General features: G+C 41.5%; 1 protein-coding gene across 1 annotated transcript in view; it reads right to left on the bottom strand.

Annotated features, from left to right (window-relative positions):
- tmtc2b (transmembrane O-mannosyltransferase targeting cadherins 2b) overlaps positions 1-20,343 on the bottom strand; it is a 104,949-nt gene that overhangs the window by 15,081 nt on the left and 69,525 nt on the right. The window contains exons 4-9 of the mRNA XM_080475957.1: positions 19,746-19,860; positions 19,228-19,313; positions 17,437-17,621; positions 15,432-15,510; positions 11,428-11,549; positions 1,225-1,306 (exon numbers count right to left, since the gene is read on the bottom strand). Of these exons, the coding sequence (XP_080332083.1) occupies positions 1,225-1,306; positions 11,428-11,549; positions 15,432-15,510; positions 17,437-17,621; positions 19,228-19,313; positions 19,746-19,860 (669 nt within the window). The remainder of the gene's footprint in view (positions 1-1,224; positions 1,307-11,427; positions 11,550-15,431; positions 15,511-17,436; positions 17,622-19,227; positions 19,314-19,745; positions 19,861-20,343) is intronic.

Genomic DNA, 20,343 nt, shown 5'->3' on the forward strand with positions numbered 1-20,343 from the left:
TCTTAGTGATTGTGGCTGTAACTGTAGCGGTATTACTAGCCTGAGGTGGGAGATGGATTTAAAGAGTCTTCAAGCTATGACTCAGTAGAGGAAAAACCTTTCGGTTAAAAACACCCCTGCAGTGTCAAGATATGAATAAGACAGGACTTTAAATTGACTGCTAACTGGAATAAAAGACTTGCCTCTATTGGGCAATGTGATTTACAGAGTGAATACTGCAATTTAGGTTCTGAACCTTAAAGATGCACATACAAATCATTGAAAGATAATTATAAAAATTATAAATTTATTATCTGTTCCAACACACCCAATAATAAATACGTAAACTAAACATGACTCTAGCACGGAAAAAAAATAAGACACTAACTGCAGTTTAATCTCATACGCCAAGCACTAACACTATATAGATTTCTTCACTCCAGCCACCGGAATATCGCCACGGCCTGGTTATCTGTATGGTTTTGTTGGAAAGCCACTCTCTGTTGATCAATACAGTTCATCGTACCATTACCAGATTGATTAACCTTTGGAGATGACAAACCTCAGATAGTTCCTCATCAAAAAAAAAATCCACCATCAACTTGATGCATCGATTGCCTTAAATGCCACTTGCACACTAGTGCAGTGCTGCTGACCCGACACATCAGGCCATAATAAAATGCGGCTTCAGACAGAAAAGGTTTTCAGGCCCTTTGGAAGCAAGAATGCAATTAACCTGTCAGCTTATTGAAATTCTTATTATGATGGAGATTAAATCAAAAGAACAAAGGCTGAAACCTAATTACACATGTGCAATTCTGAATGCATTAAAGAATTGAAAAGAACGATTGTTTCTTCTTGTGATCCTCTTTACTTTTAATGGTCATTATGACACTATTTTACCAGTCCAACCAACTCAAGATGAAATTTTGCCCTTGAACTAAAATGTGTTTGACACCTCTGCTATAAGAAACATGCAGAGGCTGATATTGTGGATTCATAATGGAATAAAAGCTTCACTAAAAGCTGTTTGAATACCTTAAATGCCTTGCTCAGGTGACCCAATGGCAGTGGGATTCAAACCTAATACCTACACCAACAGTGTCCATCTAACTACTCAATAACGACAAAGAACTGATGAAAACCTGATTAACACTAAAGCATGAACATTTCCAAATCAACTATTTGAAACATAAGAATGCATGTTAGGCCGAAATGAAAAAAAATAAAGAACTCAATGCTTACCATAATGCATGTAGCAGTTGCCTTTTGTGGGGTCGAGTTGGATGGCCTTCAGGAAGAACCTCTCCGCTTCTGTTTTCTGCCCCTGAGAGAGATGGATTAAACACGGTGTCATTATTGTTTCAACTACCCCTCAAAAACCCCTCATTATAAAAACACCACAGTCAGCCCAACAGCCAGAATACCTTTGTGTATACCTAATGTCCCCCTCTCAACCGCAGACCGACTTCGACAATAAATCCTAATAAACAGACATGAAACACGCGGACCGCGAGTGTTATTCCTCCAGGCTCATATGTCGTATCGTCAAAAGTGCGCACTGTCGTGCTTGGCACGGGGAAGCAGACGGGTGCAGAGGCTCATTCATTACACACTTTTATCTGTGCAAATAACACTTCCAGAGCACGACCGCGGATTGCTGGTGTGTGTGGCCTTGACCGCTGCGAGACGAGGAGCAGCGCCGCGTTGGAAATGGGAAAGAGAGGACTGGGAAGGCAGGGAAACTTTGACTTCTCTCACACAGGTGTGCAGCAAACGCACAGATTTTTTCCTCTGGCGAGCACAGTGTTGTTGCAAGCTTTCAAAAGATGAAAGAATCCATACCGGGAAAGGGTGAGCATACCATGATGAGGAGAGAAAACACTGGAGCCCCAGAGGGGCCGAAACCGCACCCCCCCCCCCCCCCCCCCCAAGGCCGTTTCAGACTGTGGCGTACAACCAATCGCAGCTCAAACAGAACCGAGCAGCTGGCCCTGCATGCCAGCTGGGACTCCCGACACATCTTTGCTCGCAGTTGGGCACCCAGATGCCATCTGATCAACAATTACCAGTGTGCGCTCATCAATAAAAGGCGATGCATTAATAATGCAACTATCGGTATGCGTTTTAGTCCAAGAGATAATGTCCTCGCATGAATAATCCACGCTATTAAGTTGGAGCCGGAGCAGTTACAGGAGACGTGGGATAATTTGCCAAAGCCTCGGAAAAGATAAAGGAGGATTATATAAAGTCTGAATAAGCCAATAGAAAACTATTTATACGAGTGTGAAATACTACAAATTGCTTCAGTTGAGTCAGTTAGGAGAATCAGCTCAGATCACTTCGGCACACTGTGGTATTAATGACTCTAGACTCAGTCAAGCGGCTACATTTTCACCGAGCAGCAGATTCAATAAATACAGAAAATTTCTAGTGTAAATACCAGAGTGTGGTTTCTCTTGATGCTGCAGAAAATCAAGCCTGTGCTAAGTACATGTTTAACAGAGCCGACGGTGTCCAAGTCGCGATCACAGTTGCAGTCTGAAAAGCGTCATTTCTGTGTGTTTTTACACTCCTACTTGCAGATGTAGGAATGTGTACGTTTGAGGGCCAGCTGCTTTTATAATAACAGAGACCAATGGCGGGTTTGGCAGACCTCAGAATTAAGCTTTCACACGCTGAAATGAGCTGCAGCAACGTGCGGATGGAAGATTTATATATGAATGGAGACCATGTCCGGAGTGAGGAATATGGCAGTTGTTAGTTTCAACTCCGACAATGTGAAAAGTAGCTCATTTGTCATTAATCTAGGTTAACCCTTGTATTATGTTAAGGGTCAATTTGACCCATTTCAGTTTTTGAGTTGACGAAAACATTGGTTCCCTTTTTTTTTTCTTCATGAAATTTTGTGACTTTTCCTCATCTAGGGTCATCAACAGGTGTGTAAAATTTGGAGTCTTTGACATGTAGTGGAATGTCTGGGCAGAGTTTACATACAAAGATGATGTTGCGGGTCATTTTGACCCGGACACTTTAATGTGGGTAAGTAGCTGTTCACATCCAATATACACCTGTCTCTTTGATGTACTTTGTTTTGACTGCCTCTGAATAGCCATTTAGAGACCAGAGATTCAGGTTTCTGTAGGGGAGGAACTTTCTCTCCCTTCTCCTCGTCACTTTTCTCATGTCATTTCTTTGACGAACACACCAACAATGAGCTCCATGAGATTTACTGCTGAAGAAGCTTCATCACAGATTTTGAACTGGGATAGTGATGCAGAGGAAGAGATTTCAGAGACAGAGGATCTTTCAGGGACTGAGGACATGGGCATCTAAAGACGGTAATATAAACTGGTCAAGATCACCACACCAAAGCCGAGGCAGACTGTCTTCGTCGAATGTTATCAAAATGACTCCTGGTCCAACAAGATTTGCTATCACACGAGCTGATGATATTCAATCAGCATTTCAGCTCTTCATATCCCCACCAATAGAGAAGATCATACTGGACATGACAAACTTGGAGGGGAGGCGTGTATTTCAAGAGAAATGGAAGCCACGGGATCAGACTGACTTGCATGCTTACATTGGGATTCTGGTATTAGCTGGAGTGTACAGGTCAAAGGGAGAAGCAACTGCAAGTCTATGGAATGAAGAGAGTGGAAGGCCAATCTTTCGAGCAACAATGTCTTTGGAGACATTTCACATGATATCTCGTGTGATCCGATTTGACAACCGAGACACCAGACCTGGTCCACGTAAAAAAGACAAACTCGCTGCAATCAGAGATGTATGGGATAAGTGGGTGGAAATTCTACCTTTGTTGTACAATCCTGGTCCCCATGTGACTGTAGATGAGCGCCTTGTTCCCTTCAGGGGGCGCTGTCCTTTCCGACAGTACATGGCCAACAAGCCTGCCAAGTATGGCATCAAGATATGGGCAGCCTGTGACGCAAAATCAAGCTATGCAAGGAATATTGCAAGTGTACCCTGGAAAGTTGCCTGGAGAAGCATCTGAAAAGAATCAGGGGAGGCGTGTGGTGCTGGAGATGAGTGAAGGGCTGCAAGGTCATAACATGACATGTGACAAGTTCTTTACATCCTACCGCCTTGGAGATGAACTTCAGAAGAGAAAGCTGACTATGTTGGGAACAATGAGAAGAAATAAGCCAGAACTTCCCAGGTCATCTAACAAACCTGCTGTGGATCCAGTGGATCCAGTGGATCCAGGTGTAAAGAAACCGAAAAGATGCTAGGTCTGTCCCGCTCGAGAGGACAGCAAAACATGTACCTCCTTTGTGAAATGCAAGAATATCATCTGCAGAAAGCACAGTTACATTCTGTCCATCATGTGGAAAACGTTGGATATGTTGGACAGAAAAAATCTGATCAAGCAGGGCAAGTTAAATAAAAAAAGAGAAATGTGTTTGCGAAAAGAGAAAAACTTTAAATAGTTCCTAAATATAGAGTTGAAATTGAAAATGTATTGTATGTCACTTTTCTAAATGTTTATATAATCTTAAATAAAGTTAGTTTTGGTTGAACCTTGTTTTTTGACTGTTTGAGTGGATTTACACGGTCCGGGTCAAAATGACCCGCAACATAACCAATGTAATTTTTTTTCAACATAATACAAGGGTTAAGAGTTTATAAAGTGTTCATTTGTCCCCTGAGATGCAGATTGTTAGACTTTTTGCCCTTTAATACCCCCATTTTTGACTTTAATCATAACCACAAAACTCAATTAGAAATGTTTAATTTTCTTGTAATAATTCTTTAACTTTGTGACGATAAATCACGGTAATGCTTCTAATCCAATGTGAGCTACTGACATCACATGTCTTCTGAATAGTTGTACGTAGAAAAGGAAGGGGAAAGTATATTTTTCTTCATTCAGTCTTCTTTTGTTTAAGGAAAGGTTGTATACAGCTTCAGGCGTGGATATGGATCAGGTTTAGCGATAGTCAAACTTAATTTATCATTTATTTCTCTCTTTCTTTCTCAGGCTTGTCAGTCTATGTCCTCGAGGTGTGGAAAAAGGATACGTATACACAGCATGGGGGCCTATAGTTATTGCGTGAGAGGCGAAATAACGTGTTGAATCTGGAAGCCTCCTGGTTGGCTGGTTGAAATTGTGGCTGAAAAGTGTAAAAAAAATGTTTTGTCATCATTTACACCGTTTATCATTCTTGATATCCTAACTTTAGATTATTACATAGAATGGAATCTAACTATATTTTACATTCAATCTACTATTTTTATGCAGCTTGGCTTATTACTGCAGCCTCTGTTATTCCTACCTTTTACATGTTTGAGTCACTGTTATGATGCCTTTGTTTGTTTTTTTTAAATGAGTGTAATTTTATAGTGTGATCTCTTGAAACGAGCTTAATTGAACCTGAAAATAAATGTATTTTGTTATTTGAACAACATAAGCTCCACAGGCTAAAACGAGCCCACAAGGGACTTCAATATGGTCACCAACACCAGCAAGCATATTGAAAAATTTCTAAGAATCATATATATTTAAAGATATTGCTTAAGAGTAGTGGACACAACACTGAGGCCCGAGCTGAGATATTGGTGATAGGACATTTCACTTTATTTTGTACCAGAGGGTTTATGTTAAAAATGTTAATAACTGAGTACCCTGCTTTTATCCGTTGTCAACTCAAATGGTTCAAAAGATGGATTGACGGAACCTATATATATATATATATATATATATATATATATATATATATATATATATTGAAAAAGAAAACATTGATAGCCTGTAACATGAATGCACACTCTGCCTGCCTGCTATCACTGTCTATTTCATGATGTGGATGCACTCTTCCTTTGTTGAATTGAAAGCACCGTGGGCCCACTACCAGAGACAGTCGTTGGAAGGATTCTCTCTAAGAAGTAAACCCACTTCTTATTCTAGTCAGCCCCATTGTGTGAGTGGTGTATCCTCCCTTTTGTCACACACACATGCTGAGGTCTCTCCAGCGCACCTCACACCTCAAATCTCCTGATAACATCAGACAAACTGCAGATGTAGCTCCGGCTCTGTGGGTGCTGGAGTGATTACGAATGAGGCCTGCATCATATTAGCGAAGGAAATGAGTGAATGGCTGAATCCAATATTGCAAGCATCGCATGTGGCTGTGGACATCCCTGACCAGACAGTCTCAAAGGCATCCAGCTCCCCCAGGGTTTAAAGAGGAGACGTGGATGGGTCAGCGCTGCAGGAAGGCAATACTTATCTGTGTGATTTACTCTTCCTCTCTTTCTTATTTCGTCCTGCCTTCACTCACAAATTACAACAACTTTTTACCCTCCCTGCCTTGGCTATCTGCTTCGCTCTACCATCCACCTCTCACCCTTCTCTGACCCTGCTGCCAAGCCTTATCTGGCGGCTCCTCCAACTCTCCCGCGGGGATGTGAACCTGAAAACCCCTGACAGCACCTGAAGTGTCTTCATCAGTCACTGTAATGCCACAGGGAGCGTGCGGGGAGGGGATGATAGAAGACTGGCAGGCGGGCCAACTTCCGTCACTGTTTTTGATCACACTTAAATGCTGTTGTCATCATGCAGAGGCCACCACTGCAACAACAGGATGTTAGCCTGGGCTTACTGGTACAGAGTCTCATTTTTATTAAAAACATTTAAAAAAAAGTAGCTCTCTTTGAAATGTTTCTCATATGGAAGCTGTGCAGCAGCTCGGTCCTCTTCTTTCTTGATATTATTTGCTCTCAAACACCTCAAACATCCATCATGATCGGAGATCTACTGAGATTCTTCCCTGCAGGTTTAAACACTTTCCTCCAAAATCAATAACGCTTTCTTAAATAAAATGAGTTTCTCTTCACGGCCCACTAAATTCTTCCCCGAGTCCATTTCATTGAGTCTTAACTCTCCTCTAAAGAATTGTATGATTCCCCAAGACGGTCCTTACTGACAAGATTTGGTTTCACTTAATTTTTTTGATGTCCTGTAGCCACTTTGGCTCCTCACTTTGTTTTTCTTGATTTTTTTTTGATTTTTTTTATAACGACAGGAATTCATATCAGTTTAACCAGTGACTTTTATCCATGGTGCCAGATGACCTGTACTTTCAGATGACAATCCATCAGCGCGCCGGATGGAAAATCAATCCAGTGTGGCGCTGGAGCTCAATTTGATTTGGGCATAAGATGAATTACCCACGTCCAACTACGTGATGATAATACTGAGCCAGAGCTGCACAGCGCGGTCGTGGTTAGCACTTCGACTGTGGAGTTTGCATGTTCCCCCCCTTTATGTGGGGGCAAACATTGTCCTTATTGTTTGTCTACCTGCACATGTGCAGAAGAACTGTTTACCACGTCCGGAGTGCGTGAGCGCAGTAGCAGCATTTCCGCTGTGTACACAGAGACGGAGCAAGAGCGTTTTTCAAAAGTTACGCTTTTTCTTTTCAAAGATTTCCACCTCGGGAACAGTTCTCAAAAAGTTTTGTTTCCAGTGGCTCCGAGCACTGTTGTCGTGCAAACAGATCCTCAAAAACATGACAAAACCTTTGCGTTTTCACCTTAAAGGGGACATATCATGCTAAATCCACTTTTTTACCCCTTAAATGCATGTTGTTGTATATTTAGAGTGTTTAGAAGTACAGAAAAGTTCAAAGTAGTCTCTTCAGGTGCTCCGTTGATATCTTTATATTCTGTTTTGGTCATATTTTGCGATCCGTTTCGATTTTTCTATTCTCTATTACGTTTTTTGAACTATTACGTCACAGTATTCCCGGCGGAACTGCCAATTTAGGACATCGACACTTCGAGCAATCCGCCATTTTTGTTTCTCGCTGCGATTTTGTAGTCCAACCTAAGGGTGCCGAAGTTACGAGAGGATAAGTCGAAATGTTCGGTTGTTGGATGTAGTAACCCACAAGCTTCGTTACACCGTCTCCCAGCATCAGAACCTTTTCGAAGTGCCTGGTTGAGTTTTATTTTTCACAGAAATATACCCACATCTGTGGGTAAGGTCATTTTTGTGTGCGCGAAGCACTTTAAGGACGACTGCTTCAACAACCTCCGCCAGTATAAAGAAGGATTTGCCGAAAGACTTCGTCTGATTGAGCGGTCAGTTCCTTCTATCTATGGAGACGACGAACAGAGCACTTCAGTAAGCTGTATATAACGCTAAAAAGTGTGATGATAAGACGTCCCTGTCATTGTTTTGTTAGCATTAGCAGTTGCACCGTCTTCATATGTTAGCGCTGTGTGCTCGTTTTAGATTATAATGTAACTTCTGTGTTAAATAGTCGTTGTAATACAGGCAGTATTGTAGTAGTGGGCATGGATGGAGAAGTTAGTGTAAATATAGTAACACACCATTGCGTTACATCCATATGAAGACGTTGTTCTGCAGGTGCATCATCGTCATTTTCATCTCGCTCCGCCGGGTCCGACTCTGGCTCCAACATGTATGGCTGGATGGACAAATCTTCCGTTGTTGACATTTTGTAAATAATGTGTGAATATAAAGTTTCTGCGCCGCTAGATAATTGTATCTGTTCTATCAAACTACAAAGATGGCCGAACAGGGTGGCGTTGAACCGAGTGTCACCTCTGCAACCTGGAGAGGAGGCGGGGTATGAAGTGTCTCATTTGCATTTGAAGAGACCGCCCCAAAACGAGTTGCTCTCAGAAGCACATCAGAAAAGGGGTTGAAAAGGGGCCTGTGGAGCTATAATAATGAGGAATTCAGACCCAAGCATTGCAGTTCCGCTTTATATAGACCACAACTGTATGATTTATATGTAAAAAGGAAGGATTTAAAAGCATGATATGTCTCCTTTAAAACGTTGTGTAAAAATGGTCTCTCTGTGTTTGCAGTGTCATGAGCTGGCAAACTGTCCAGTTTGTACTGTGCCTTCGTTCATAATTAGCCAGGATCCGCTTCAGAGAAACAACTCTGACTTAGATAATGCTTTACAGAACACGGATGGATGCTGAGCCAAAAATCCACAGCTCTGGCAGTCTGGGTTTTTGTAGGGGTCGCGAAACTATTTTTTGATCCCGGGTTCAGTGACTGCTGGCACTTGCAAGCAAGAATTATTGAAACGTGTCATCTTTAGCACGTCAGTTTGTGTGGATTTAACAGCCAAAATGTAATGCACTAATTAGCCATCCTTGGAGGGCCTGGTAGGTGGATTTTTCTCCAAGCCAAGCTATCTGTTTCCAACTGGCAGTAGCAGTCTATGCAACGTGGTGATATAAAAAGGGTATCGTGCTTCTCAAAGTCAATTTCCACAAATGTCAACTACTTCCAGCATGGGCTGAATCTGCACTGACACAACATTAGACCATAATTGTAAGTAAATTCTGGAAAGAAAATAGGTGTGCCAGTAAAAGCTCTACAACTATCAGTGAGGATACAGACCAAATCCTGATTTAGAGAAGACTATAAATGAAAGAAACTTGAAAGGGCTCCGTTTCCATGATGGAAATGAGATGGGACGGGGCCAGGGAGAGTCTACCCTCTGTGGAAAGGCAGATACCACCGCCTCAGGCTTTTGAACACATTTACGTCCTTTCATTAGGGCTCAGACAGTGGGAGAGAAGGGAGTCAAAATGAAAAGAAGGCCTCCGCCCTTTTTTTGACCTTCCTCCTATGAGATGTTTATTTCCGTTCGGATGATCAGTTTCAACTCCAACTGGTTTCCTCGATCAGCTCGAGTCCAGATATGCCTATCTAAATGTGATCTATGATGGACGACTGTACGACCCCACCACATAACCGCTTTCTCATAAATTGGATTTTGGAAACTGCTCCTGCCTCTGGATTGCTCTCCTCTCGGTTTTTCAGCAGCAGTACGTGACCCTAAAAGGCTGCTTCGCTCTGCAGACACAGGAAATGGAGGACAGATCCACAATTGTTTCTTGTCAGTGTTTCTTGATCTAAATTGTTGCCATGACCATCTTAAAAGGCTCATGAAGCTGTTGACTTCGAAAAAAAGTTGGCATGGCATTTATGTCACCCTTCTTCTTTCTGCAATTCCCATTGAAGCTTAAAATATCATTAAATATCTAAAGTGAATGCATTGAAATACAGCTAACTGAGCTACAATTTCACAAGGGCCAACATTTCACACCAAAACTGCCTTTTTTCATCTTTCTTTTACAGCTTCTGTCTGTGTTTTATGATTATTATTTTTTTTTTTTTAAGCCCACACACTATTGATTAACTGACTTCAGGAAAAAATTAAACCCTTTAGTACAACGCTGCAGAGCACACATGAATGGCCTTTGGAAATGGAAAAATAAGTATGAGGAAGAAAGTGAAGAAACAACAGACACAGACAGAAAATGTTTCAGGGAGGCAAATCGCTGAAGTGAATCATCACTCCTTTAACTCAATGCCCGAAGAAACTCAATGAAATTATCCCAATGGCATCAGTGTCAGGCTGTTGTTTAGTTTTTTGGGGGGAAAAAAGCTGAATGAACTCATCTTCTGTCATTTTAAATTATCTGAGCAAATAAAAACCTGTAACGGCGTGTGTGTGACTCTCCCTTCAGCAACGGAGAAGATTATCCAAGTAATTTGAAAACTTCTCACAGGTAAAGGTCATGAGGATCGGTAAAACTACGCAGGCTAAAGCAGGAAATCATGATGAGGAGAGAAGCACTAAAAACTGGGGAAGAGCAGGATAAACCTGGAGATGCCTTTTCGTCTCATTTGATTCTGTTTGAGAAGAAATCATGACAGAAGGAAGTGAAGAGCAAAACTAGGCATTTGATTTGATTCCATTTTCTTGTGTGATATATGCATTTTGCTGAATAAAGCTTTTTAGTTTATCTGAAAGAAGCCTGTATTCCAGGGGATAAACTCATTTTGGTTCAGAATTTCCCTCCTTCTTGGTTTGATCTTACTCGAGTCGGCACCAGGCAACTTATGGCATCTCCTAAATCTTTTCTAGTGCAAGGAAGTATGAGTCCTATACAGCAAATATGATCCATGATGTAGTGCTTAGCATTTTTTGCTTCATTTCGAGAAGTTTGTGGGTTCAAATCCTGGCCTTTCTCCGTGCTTGTGCATGAGCTTTGTCCGGGTACTCCGGTTCCTTCCCGCAGTCCCACAGCATGCATGTGAGCTTCATTGATTACATTAAAATTGCCTGTGGTTGTAATTGTGTGATTTCTGTTTGCCCATGTGATGCCCTATCTCCCATGGTGGACGAGAAAGTAAGTAAGTTGTTGGGTTTTTATTATTGTAAAATTACACGTGTTCACTGTAATGTTTACACTCTGCAGGATCATCCTGAGAGCCAGATGAGATCATCTGGTGGTCTGGTTGCTGTTTGACTTCCTCCATCATTAAATGCATGCAGTTATTATAACTACTTACTTTTCAATCAGAAGAGAAAAAGAGTCTAAAATCTTAAGCTCTAAGACGAAAGAAAAGAGGATAACACTTACTGTCATGGCCAGGAGTTTGCCGTAAGTGAGGTGTGCAGGAATATGGTCCGGCTTGGCTCGCAGGGATTCTCGGTACCAGTGTTCGGCTTCAGTCAGCTTGTTCAGTCTCATGTAGGCCTCTCCTGTGGGATCAGATGGACGATGGGTCAAATTGCAGGAGGCCAACACACTGAGGAGGTTTCATTTTCATGACAGGTTAGCAGTGATGCTACAAACTGGAGCACCAAACATCGCAAAAACCCCAATGAAGTGACTGTAACATAATGTAAAATGCACCAACTTTGACATTCTTGACCTCAACCCAGTCACGAGGAGGATCTAGTTTTAAATTCTGAGTAAAAATCATTGTTACAAATTCTGCCTGTGGCTTGGAAGTATTTCTGGGTAATTCTAACACAACCCCCCCCCCCCCCCCCCCCCCCCCCCCGCCGCCCCCCCATTACCCACCCACCCACTCTCTCCCTGATCAGTCAGACACCATCTGATACCTCCCCCACAGTCAGATCTGGATCTCTGCCCACCAAACACCTGAAAAAACAATGACCTCTCCTTCCAAGCCCTCTGATAATCCTCATGTTATTGCAAAAATTCTGACAAGATCAGCTGATAACACAACACAGTTAATATCAACAAGTTAATGTATTTCGGGGGAAAGTGCAAACGTATCCCGCTCGATGAAAGTTGGCTTGTCATATGGTATAAATTGCAATCTACATTAAGATTTAGGGATTATCAAATGGCCTGACAAGTTGTTTAGACTGGAGCAGACTGAAAACTTAATTCAGTGGGGATTAGCACTAATCTATTTCATGAAAACACGGTGATAACCAACAGGTGACACATGCCTTATCGACACTTTCTAATTTTACGAAAACAGTTCCAATGAGTGATAACGATGTGTAATGAAACCTCCTAATGATATTCAGGACTTACCCTTTATCAGTAACAAAGATCAAGATGTTTGTACAAAATCTTTAAATATGTTTTAAATTAGGACATACAAGCTTTATTTTCACTTGAAGTGATGTTTCTGATTAAGTGCAGCCTTTATTTTAATAAATTTGACAATCAGTCTATTTTCATTTAGTCAGAATTAGAAGGCTTAACAATCCTCCTGCATTTTTACTTTTGGTTTTATTTTTTCAGATTTATTCTCTGAACTGGAATTAAAGTGATCATATTTTTAAACAACTGGACAAAAATGACAAGTAATTAAGAATTTCCCTTAAAGTGGAGCAGACATAAACATTGCAAAACAGGATAAATAGATACAATTTATTGCCAAAAGACAGTGTAAGTATGTTCAGAACCCTCTGAATACTTGAAGAAATTTAAGCCGCGGTTGATAAAATCTTTCGGATTATCCCTCTGATGTGAATCCTTCATTTCAGGCCAATACTCATTTTGATTTTATGGCTTTTAGATTGTCAGAAATGTGCATTAAGTGAGTTATTTTGCCTGTTTTTCTGCGATTACTTCAGCTTTCAACGTGCAGCAGGTGGTGAATCTTGTGAGGGATTAAAGTGATCATAATGTGGAGACCAGTATGTGGGTGCAGAGTTCTAATTCTCTGCTCTATGGCAATTTTTGAATTTTATGCACTAACTAATTAACACAAAGCAACTTTTTTGCCCGGATAAAGTGTGCCACATTTGTAAGAAGCATGCATTTGTAGGATGAGCCGTCATTTTTCCTAAATCTTTTTCATTGACGGGGTTCTTTGCTTTTGACTCGTAATTGAGCTTCTGTATAATTCAGGTGCTAAAACTCGTATGAAATAGAGACGAGAATCTAAAATCCCATGTCTTATATCTTACTGTCTCAAGCAGGGGTGTCAAACACATTTAAAGACGGGGTAATATAGTGCCATAATAACCTTTAAATTATGTTTTTTTTCTTTGTCGTGACACAGAGTATACGTGATGTCTATATTTTCACAAAACCAAACAATTACTATAGAAAATGACAACAATTTTAATGAAATCTTTAAAAAGTTAGGAAAGAAAAAAGCGTTTGAAAAAAAAAAAAGAAAAAGTGTGTGTACTGGTCTGTTTTGACATGACCTCATTAATTTTAAAAGGTTTAAAAGCAACACAAACACCCAACTCGCGTGCTGGCAGCAGGGCCCTGTGTGTGATTAGCACGGACATCAACGTGCAATTAGAAGTGACATCGAACCCAAGCGGCTGAAACGGGCTCCTCAGAGTGGAACATTCCTCAGCCCACCAGAGAGTGTTGGAGCGAGACCAGCGGGGTGCAGATTACCACCCAGGTCTGCCTCTGATGAAAGCTCCTGCTCCTTGGCGCCTGACAAACAGCACGAGCGCAGCACGGTGAGTGAAAGTGAAAAAAGATACGGGCAGGTGTGCCAAATGTGCAGATCAAGTTCAGCGAGGAAACAACACTAAGCTGCAGAAATCACAGATCTCTGGCTGGGAGCCTCGGCTTCAGACGCAGCGCAGCTCCTTAACGCTGCCTGGAGCTTTCATCAACATTTTGACATAATCTCAGTAGCTCTGTCAAACCGCATTTTGCCAACTCATGAGCAAAGCCTTGGCACTCCCAAGTCTGAAATACAAATGTCCCAGAATGCACGAGTGAGTGTGAGGAGGTGAGTGTGTGTGGGTGTGTGTGTGTGTGTGTGTAAGATGGTAAAAGACTGAGGAAAAACAGCTGAGGAAAAAAAAAAAGCAGTGAAGTACGCAGAAATAATGAGCCCGAAAGCAGCTGTTCTACAGCTGGAATACAACAAGCCGAGTTGTTCTAGTAGTGAGAAGCAAATTAGGGCTGTTCAGCAAGATACAGGAAAGTTTACTGCTGTCGAGTCAAAACAGTGTTGACACCGTGGAGCCAAATTACTTGCCTCAAACAAGGTTTGTGCAAAAATAAATTGCTAAAAAATGTGAAAATAAATATCCCACTGCAGCCTTCATCATCTTGCAGCCTAAGAAATGGCTACGGGGAGCCAAGTGTTCGGTTTACTCTGCTTTATATTTACTTCTGGATAAATCTGACTGGGTGGCTTTGTTCTTGTTCAATTGACTGATGATCCTTCAGGTTCAGGGGGCCGTTCTGAGTGACGTTCCTTATTTCAGCTTCCTCCCAAAGCCACTAAATATGCACGTTAAGCCCCTGACTCACTGGGCTGTGAAGATAATTTTTTTTATATATATATCTCGAAAGATTCAAAGGGATTTCAAATCAAAAATATGCATGTTTTTCTTACTTTACGTGTTTGTCACATAGTCTTTGAAAGACGTTTTAAACTTGACTCAGTTTTTAAGAGCTCAGTTTTGCTTTATGTCTGATGACGTGATTGCGTTCAATGACTCACATGCTCAAGACTTTGTGATTTTCTCACGTAACTGTTCATTTACTGAAATTTTTAGGTTTCAGATGGCAAAATACTCACGGCAGTACGAAGTTTGAGCCAGCAACAGGCCACATGCATGCAAACTTTGACCCAAACTTTGCGTAACACTCTTATGACACGCAATTCCAGGTGAACATCGTCATTAATTTATGCGTCGTCCCACATTCTGTGTCTCTAACTTGTCTCTGGCTGTGACATTCCAGTGAAACGAGGGCTTTTGATTGGTTGGTGACTCTGATGTTTGCAAACATGATGCATTTTTTTTTTCCATTCACATGTTTAAAAAAAAAAAAAACCCGCAAAAAACCCAAATTGGGTTTACTTCAAGAGTTTTGGATCACATTTTTTCTCAAGTGACTGAGTCGGTTCAGTCCTAATAGAGCTGTAAACACTGGCTTAAATTGCAGTGAGTAAATTCCATCTAAAACCACGTTTATCCACAAGAAACCCCCGCCCCCCATTTTTATTTAATCTTAAAAGGTTCCAAGTGAAGCAAAAAAAAAAAAAAATGCTTGATGAATATCTGCCAGTTCAACAGAAATACCCAAAGATTTAACCATTTACCCTCAGTTTCACTGTTAGTTTTTCCCCTCCCACAGCCTTTATGGTGCTGAACAAAAGTAGCTCTTACCCATCATGTTGTAGAGGCTCTGTGGTGCAAATTGTCTTGGCATTTTCTGTATTGCTTCTTTAAACACGGAGAGGGCCTCCTGTGAATGACAAAAAAAAAAAAAAAAAGAGAGAAGGTGGGGGATGTTTGCATTAGCAAGTGGAGAGACCCCGCCAGGGGAACCGGCTCTGGGGTAACTAGTCATTCCTCCCATGCAGCCGGGGTCCTGACAATGTGAATACGCAGCGTGGAATTGGGGGTCGCTGGGAGGCTGGTTCATACAGAGCTCAGCACAAAGAGTCTATCCTCAGTGTCACGCTTGTTAAGATGACTAGAGCAGTGTCACTTATTGACTCTAGTATGTATAGTGTGTAGGTCCAGCAATTCACCTCCGAGCCTCTCGGAGTTTAAAGGGTAGAAGGACCTGATTCCTCCTTATTGCTGAAGCAAATGTGGTGGTTAAGAGGTCAGAGGAAGTGGGATTGCTCCGTTTCTCCACGAGACCAACAGTTTATAAGGACCTTTATTGAATCTGCAGTACCGCTGCTGCTTTCCTGATTGAATCACCAGCATCACAGTACTTATGTACAATATCGATGTGCAGAGTTGGAAAAGCAGCACTTTCACCAGCACCGTCGGTCTTTGGGGCCACGGACGAGAGTGGATTTGTTAGAAACTGCCTGAGGATTATCTTCACAAACACTCTGTCCCCTATGACAGAAGCAATTTTGGAACATGTCCATTTAAAAGTGAGCCGTCTCTCAATGTCCCCAAAAGGCTGCTTGACGACTTGCCTGCATTTAATCTCAGCTCACTTTGCGTTAAATGTTTTCCAGCATGCGCATTATTCAAAAGGGCAAGTGGGAATATAGTTTTAGACAAAATGTGTTTGTGGATATTCAAAACACACCAATATGGAACCAAAAGGGAGGTGTGCTAAAGAAGGTTAAATCAGTGTTTTAATGCATTACTCAAACACTGCTGCTTTTAGCGGCAACGTGCAACTGACTGATTGCCATTGCTATTGATATTGCAGTTGCAATTACTAAAGTTTTGGTGAGCTTGTTATTTTTGATTTGTGTGATGAAACATTTGCCCGTTTTTTTGGAGATTATCTCAGCTTCTTATTGTCATTAGCTCCTAGATGCATAATACAGGTGTAAAACCGTATTCCCCATGTGGGAAACAACTGCAGTGGAGTGTTTGCAGTTGACGATACACTTTAATACTGATTGATTAAATCAGCGAGTGACAGCTCATCCTAATGTGTCCCAGCAATAAGCCTGCTTGCTTACTATTATGACATCCTGAATAAGATCAACAGTTAAAAGTCCATCATGAGTAAATGGAGTACAAACACAAGTTAATGTCGTCTTTCTCTCTCTCTAAATTACACATGACAGCAGCAGGCCTTTAGGGCCAAAGTTGTTTTTAAGCCTTTAACCTGCTTTTCAACCATTTGGGAGAAAAAACGTCAATTCAATTAAATTCAATTTACTTATATAGCGCCAAATACAACAGTCATCTCAAGGCACTTGTACGGAAAGAAAAAACATGAATGGTATTGCATTTATTAGAAACCTTTGTGAAATTCACTACTTTTGAGGATAAAGCTTTATTTGATCAGAAGATTATAGAGGAACTGTGGTGCTGGTTGAAAGAGCTTTAATGAGGTTTAAAGAAGTCAAGTCGAGTAGAAAGACCCCTGGTGTTGTTAACAAATCCAGGTGTTTCAAACAGCCCCGAGTCGAGTTTAAAGAATTTGTGTCCTGGTTTGGTTTTAAGGAGTCCTGGTCAGGTGTAAATAATCCTGGAGTAGCTGTACGAGTGAAAAGTGTAGTTTAAAGAGTCAAGAGTCTGGATGTATACCAGTCAAGAGTAAAAAATGTTGGATATGTCTTAAACAATCCATTAAAGAGTTAAGCATTCAGTAAAAAGTTTAGGTGTGTAAATGAACATATTCCACATTAACATACAGGTCGTATAGTCGTAGGATGTTTACTGTGCATTATTTCCAGCGCGTTACCTCCTGGTGTCCCTGTTCGTGGAGCAGCTTGCCCAGATTATAGAGGCAGCTGGCGACGGAGCTCTTGTGGGCGTGGGGGTCCTTCAGGTTCTCATCTGGGATATCGGCACAGGTCAGAAAGGTACGCTTGGCCTCGTCCAGACGACCTTGATTCATCAAAATGATGCCTGTGTTCAAGTAGGCGGCTGCAGTGAGAGACACAAAACACACTGCTTAGACTTGAGCATGGGAAGCCTTCATTTGCCAGAGACTGAGTGTAATGAAATTTGGTTTATGAAGGAATAAAGATGTGTTCCCTTGCTGAGTGTTGATTTTGCAAGTTAAGTGATTAGACATCGGGTGTCTAGCAGTGTCCTGCAGTGATGCACCATAATGTAATGCTTCTGTTTAGTGTGCCGCAACACTAGATTCACTCCCATTTTGTGGACATAAAGACACATACAGTGTGAAGATAATTTTTTTAATATCATTTACACGTCTGGGGAGGAAGAATAAACCGCCGCTGATCATTTCCAAGCTTCACTGTATGCATGTGTGACATTTGAATGCATCCCCCGGGTTTCTTGGATGCTTGTTAAACTTTTCCTTGAGTGGTCGGAGACAACAGACAATGATCAATATGGAGGCGGAGAGTAATTAGTCTCTGTGGACCTTTTCCTCTAAACAACTCCCTATCAAGTCTGCTCGTTGGAATAAATTACCCTGATAAAGCGGATCAATCTTGAAAGCGCTTCATAAGGGTGTTGACGTACGATAAAGTCAATGAAGATAGGGTGAGAATCGAACTCGTTGTCAACAAAATATCTTATTTTAGTCATATCTTACCTTTGAATTTGTTTATCTTATAAAAGTTGCAACATCCATCTTTTTTTCCCCTGTATTGTATTAAATTATTGTTCAAATTTAGGCTTTTCCACATTGAAATGATCTGCAGTGAAATGTGTTGCAATCCAAAACAGATCGATAGATAAATAAATACATAAATGGGCCTTCTAAATTGATGTCTACGTGCAAAATATCTAAAAACAAACCAATAACACTTAATTGTGCAGATTGAAAGGAAACGCTGCAGTTTTCCCCAGTTAGCTCCCAATGAGGCAGTGACTAATGGTGTAACCTTGGGGAAAAATGCTTTAGCTGTCACATTTTCATTCTGGCTTTAAAACGTCTGCTACTTTGTGGTAATTAATTAACCTTGTTATCGACTAGAACAGATTGGATAATTGCATGCTGAATGGGAATTTTCTAGTCTAACCGTGATCTTGATTAGGTGTATAATTAATCCGAGGAAAGAAAAGAAGAGACATTTAAGATCGCTTGTTTTATCTGTCAGCGGCTAACACGGGGAACAATAGGGAGCTAATTTATTGCATGATAAGTTAAGATGGTAAGTGATTTGTATTAATCAGGGATAGAGCATGCGAGAAATGGTGGAGGGGAGGCTTCATCCCGGGAAAATCATAAGAAATTCATGATACGAATAGGTGAAGGAGAGAAACGGGAAGACATATAAACTCAACGGGAGCATCGTGGCCTGAATTCATAATAAATGACATCATGCATTTCCTCCATCTCTTGACATAACTGGGCTTTGAAAGGCGGTCGCGCAGCTGTGCTGAATGTTTAATTCAGCCGTATACCCACTGCCCTTTGCCACCTATTCCTTTCCCTGCACATAACCACAGCCTGTATTCACTGTTGCTTGGACACAGCACAGCCACAACCACAAGAGCTGGAGATTGTCAATAAAAAAAAGAAGAAGAAAAAAAAAAAAAGAAGAGCTGTACTTACAAGCCAGCGTTGGCCGACTCCCAATGGCCAGCTTATAGTAGTGGAGAGCTTCTGAGAACTTGTTGCTCTCCTGTAGCAGCAAACCGCTGGAACGAAGGAAAGAATGACAGTTTAGAGGTTTTACAAAGCTCTCCAAAAATAAAGAGACCTTAAGTTGCTGTGATGAATAAACTCAAACAGTTGATAAGGGGGGAGTGGGGGGTGGGGGGTGGGGGGTGGGGGATTGGGAAACCGCAGGGACGTTTGACCACACTGTGAGTATTGGCCGATTGCTTTGTGTTTTCCGCTCGGACTAAAACAGCACCATTAATAATGCTGTCAGACAAGACGGCTCTCTGGGGAATAGAAGACAAGGAGGCACTTCCTCCGAGAGTGCAGCGTTGATCAATACACATGTGTAACAGGAGAGCCTGTCCGATTGTTAAAGCATACTTTTATTGCATATGAAGGCGAGTTGACATCGACAACTTTTGGGGATTAAATCTGAGCGGTTAGTTAACAAGCACAGAGACACTCACAGGTTATACAGCATGTCGGCCATGTTGCTGCGGTAATAAAGAGCGTTCCTGTACGCCTGTTCAGCCTTCTCCATCTTCCCTTGGCTCTTCAAGACATTTCCGAGGTTCCCCCATGCTGACACGGCACAAAGGAGGAGGTTAATCAAAAGAATAAAAAAAAAAAATCTCCAGGCAAGTCTCCTGAATAACAATTGTTTCAGAGTCTTGAAAACTTGTGAGTTACACCAGCGGGAGACAACATTTCTATGACAAGGAATGATTTTCCTTTGTAGTGCGCAGCTTGTTTTCCGCCCTGGGTGCAGTGCTTTTTCACCTCGGGAGAGGCTGTTGTTAGGCTGCAGCTGGTGGACACACACGGTACATAAAAAAGGGAGATGGCACACTAGGGGAGCTTTCAGCATGAACCACCAGTCTTTCCAATCAGAATGAGTTTGAAAAGGAGACCACCACAGTGCTATTGAACAGCTAATGGCATTAGAGTTTAATGGTACAGCGCATTGACTCTGACAGGTGATATAAGGTTGCCAGGAGCTTTTGTACATATTGTTCAGACTTTATAGAGTGAGGAATAATTCAAAGTTCATTGAGAGTAAACTAA

This window comes from Lipophrys pholis, assembly GCF_963383615.2.
Source record: "Lipophrys pholis genome assembly, chromosome: 11".
In the NCBI taxonomy this organism is placed as follows: domain Eukaryota; kingdom Metazoa; phylum Chordata; class Actinopteri; order Blenniiformes; family Blenniidae; genus Lipophrys; species Lipophrys pholis.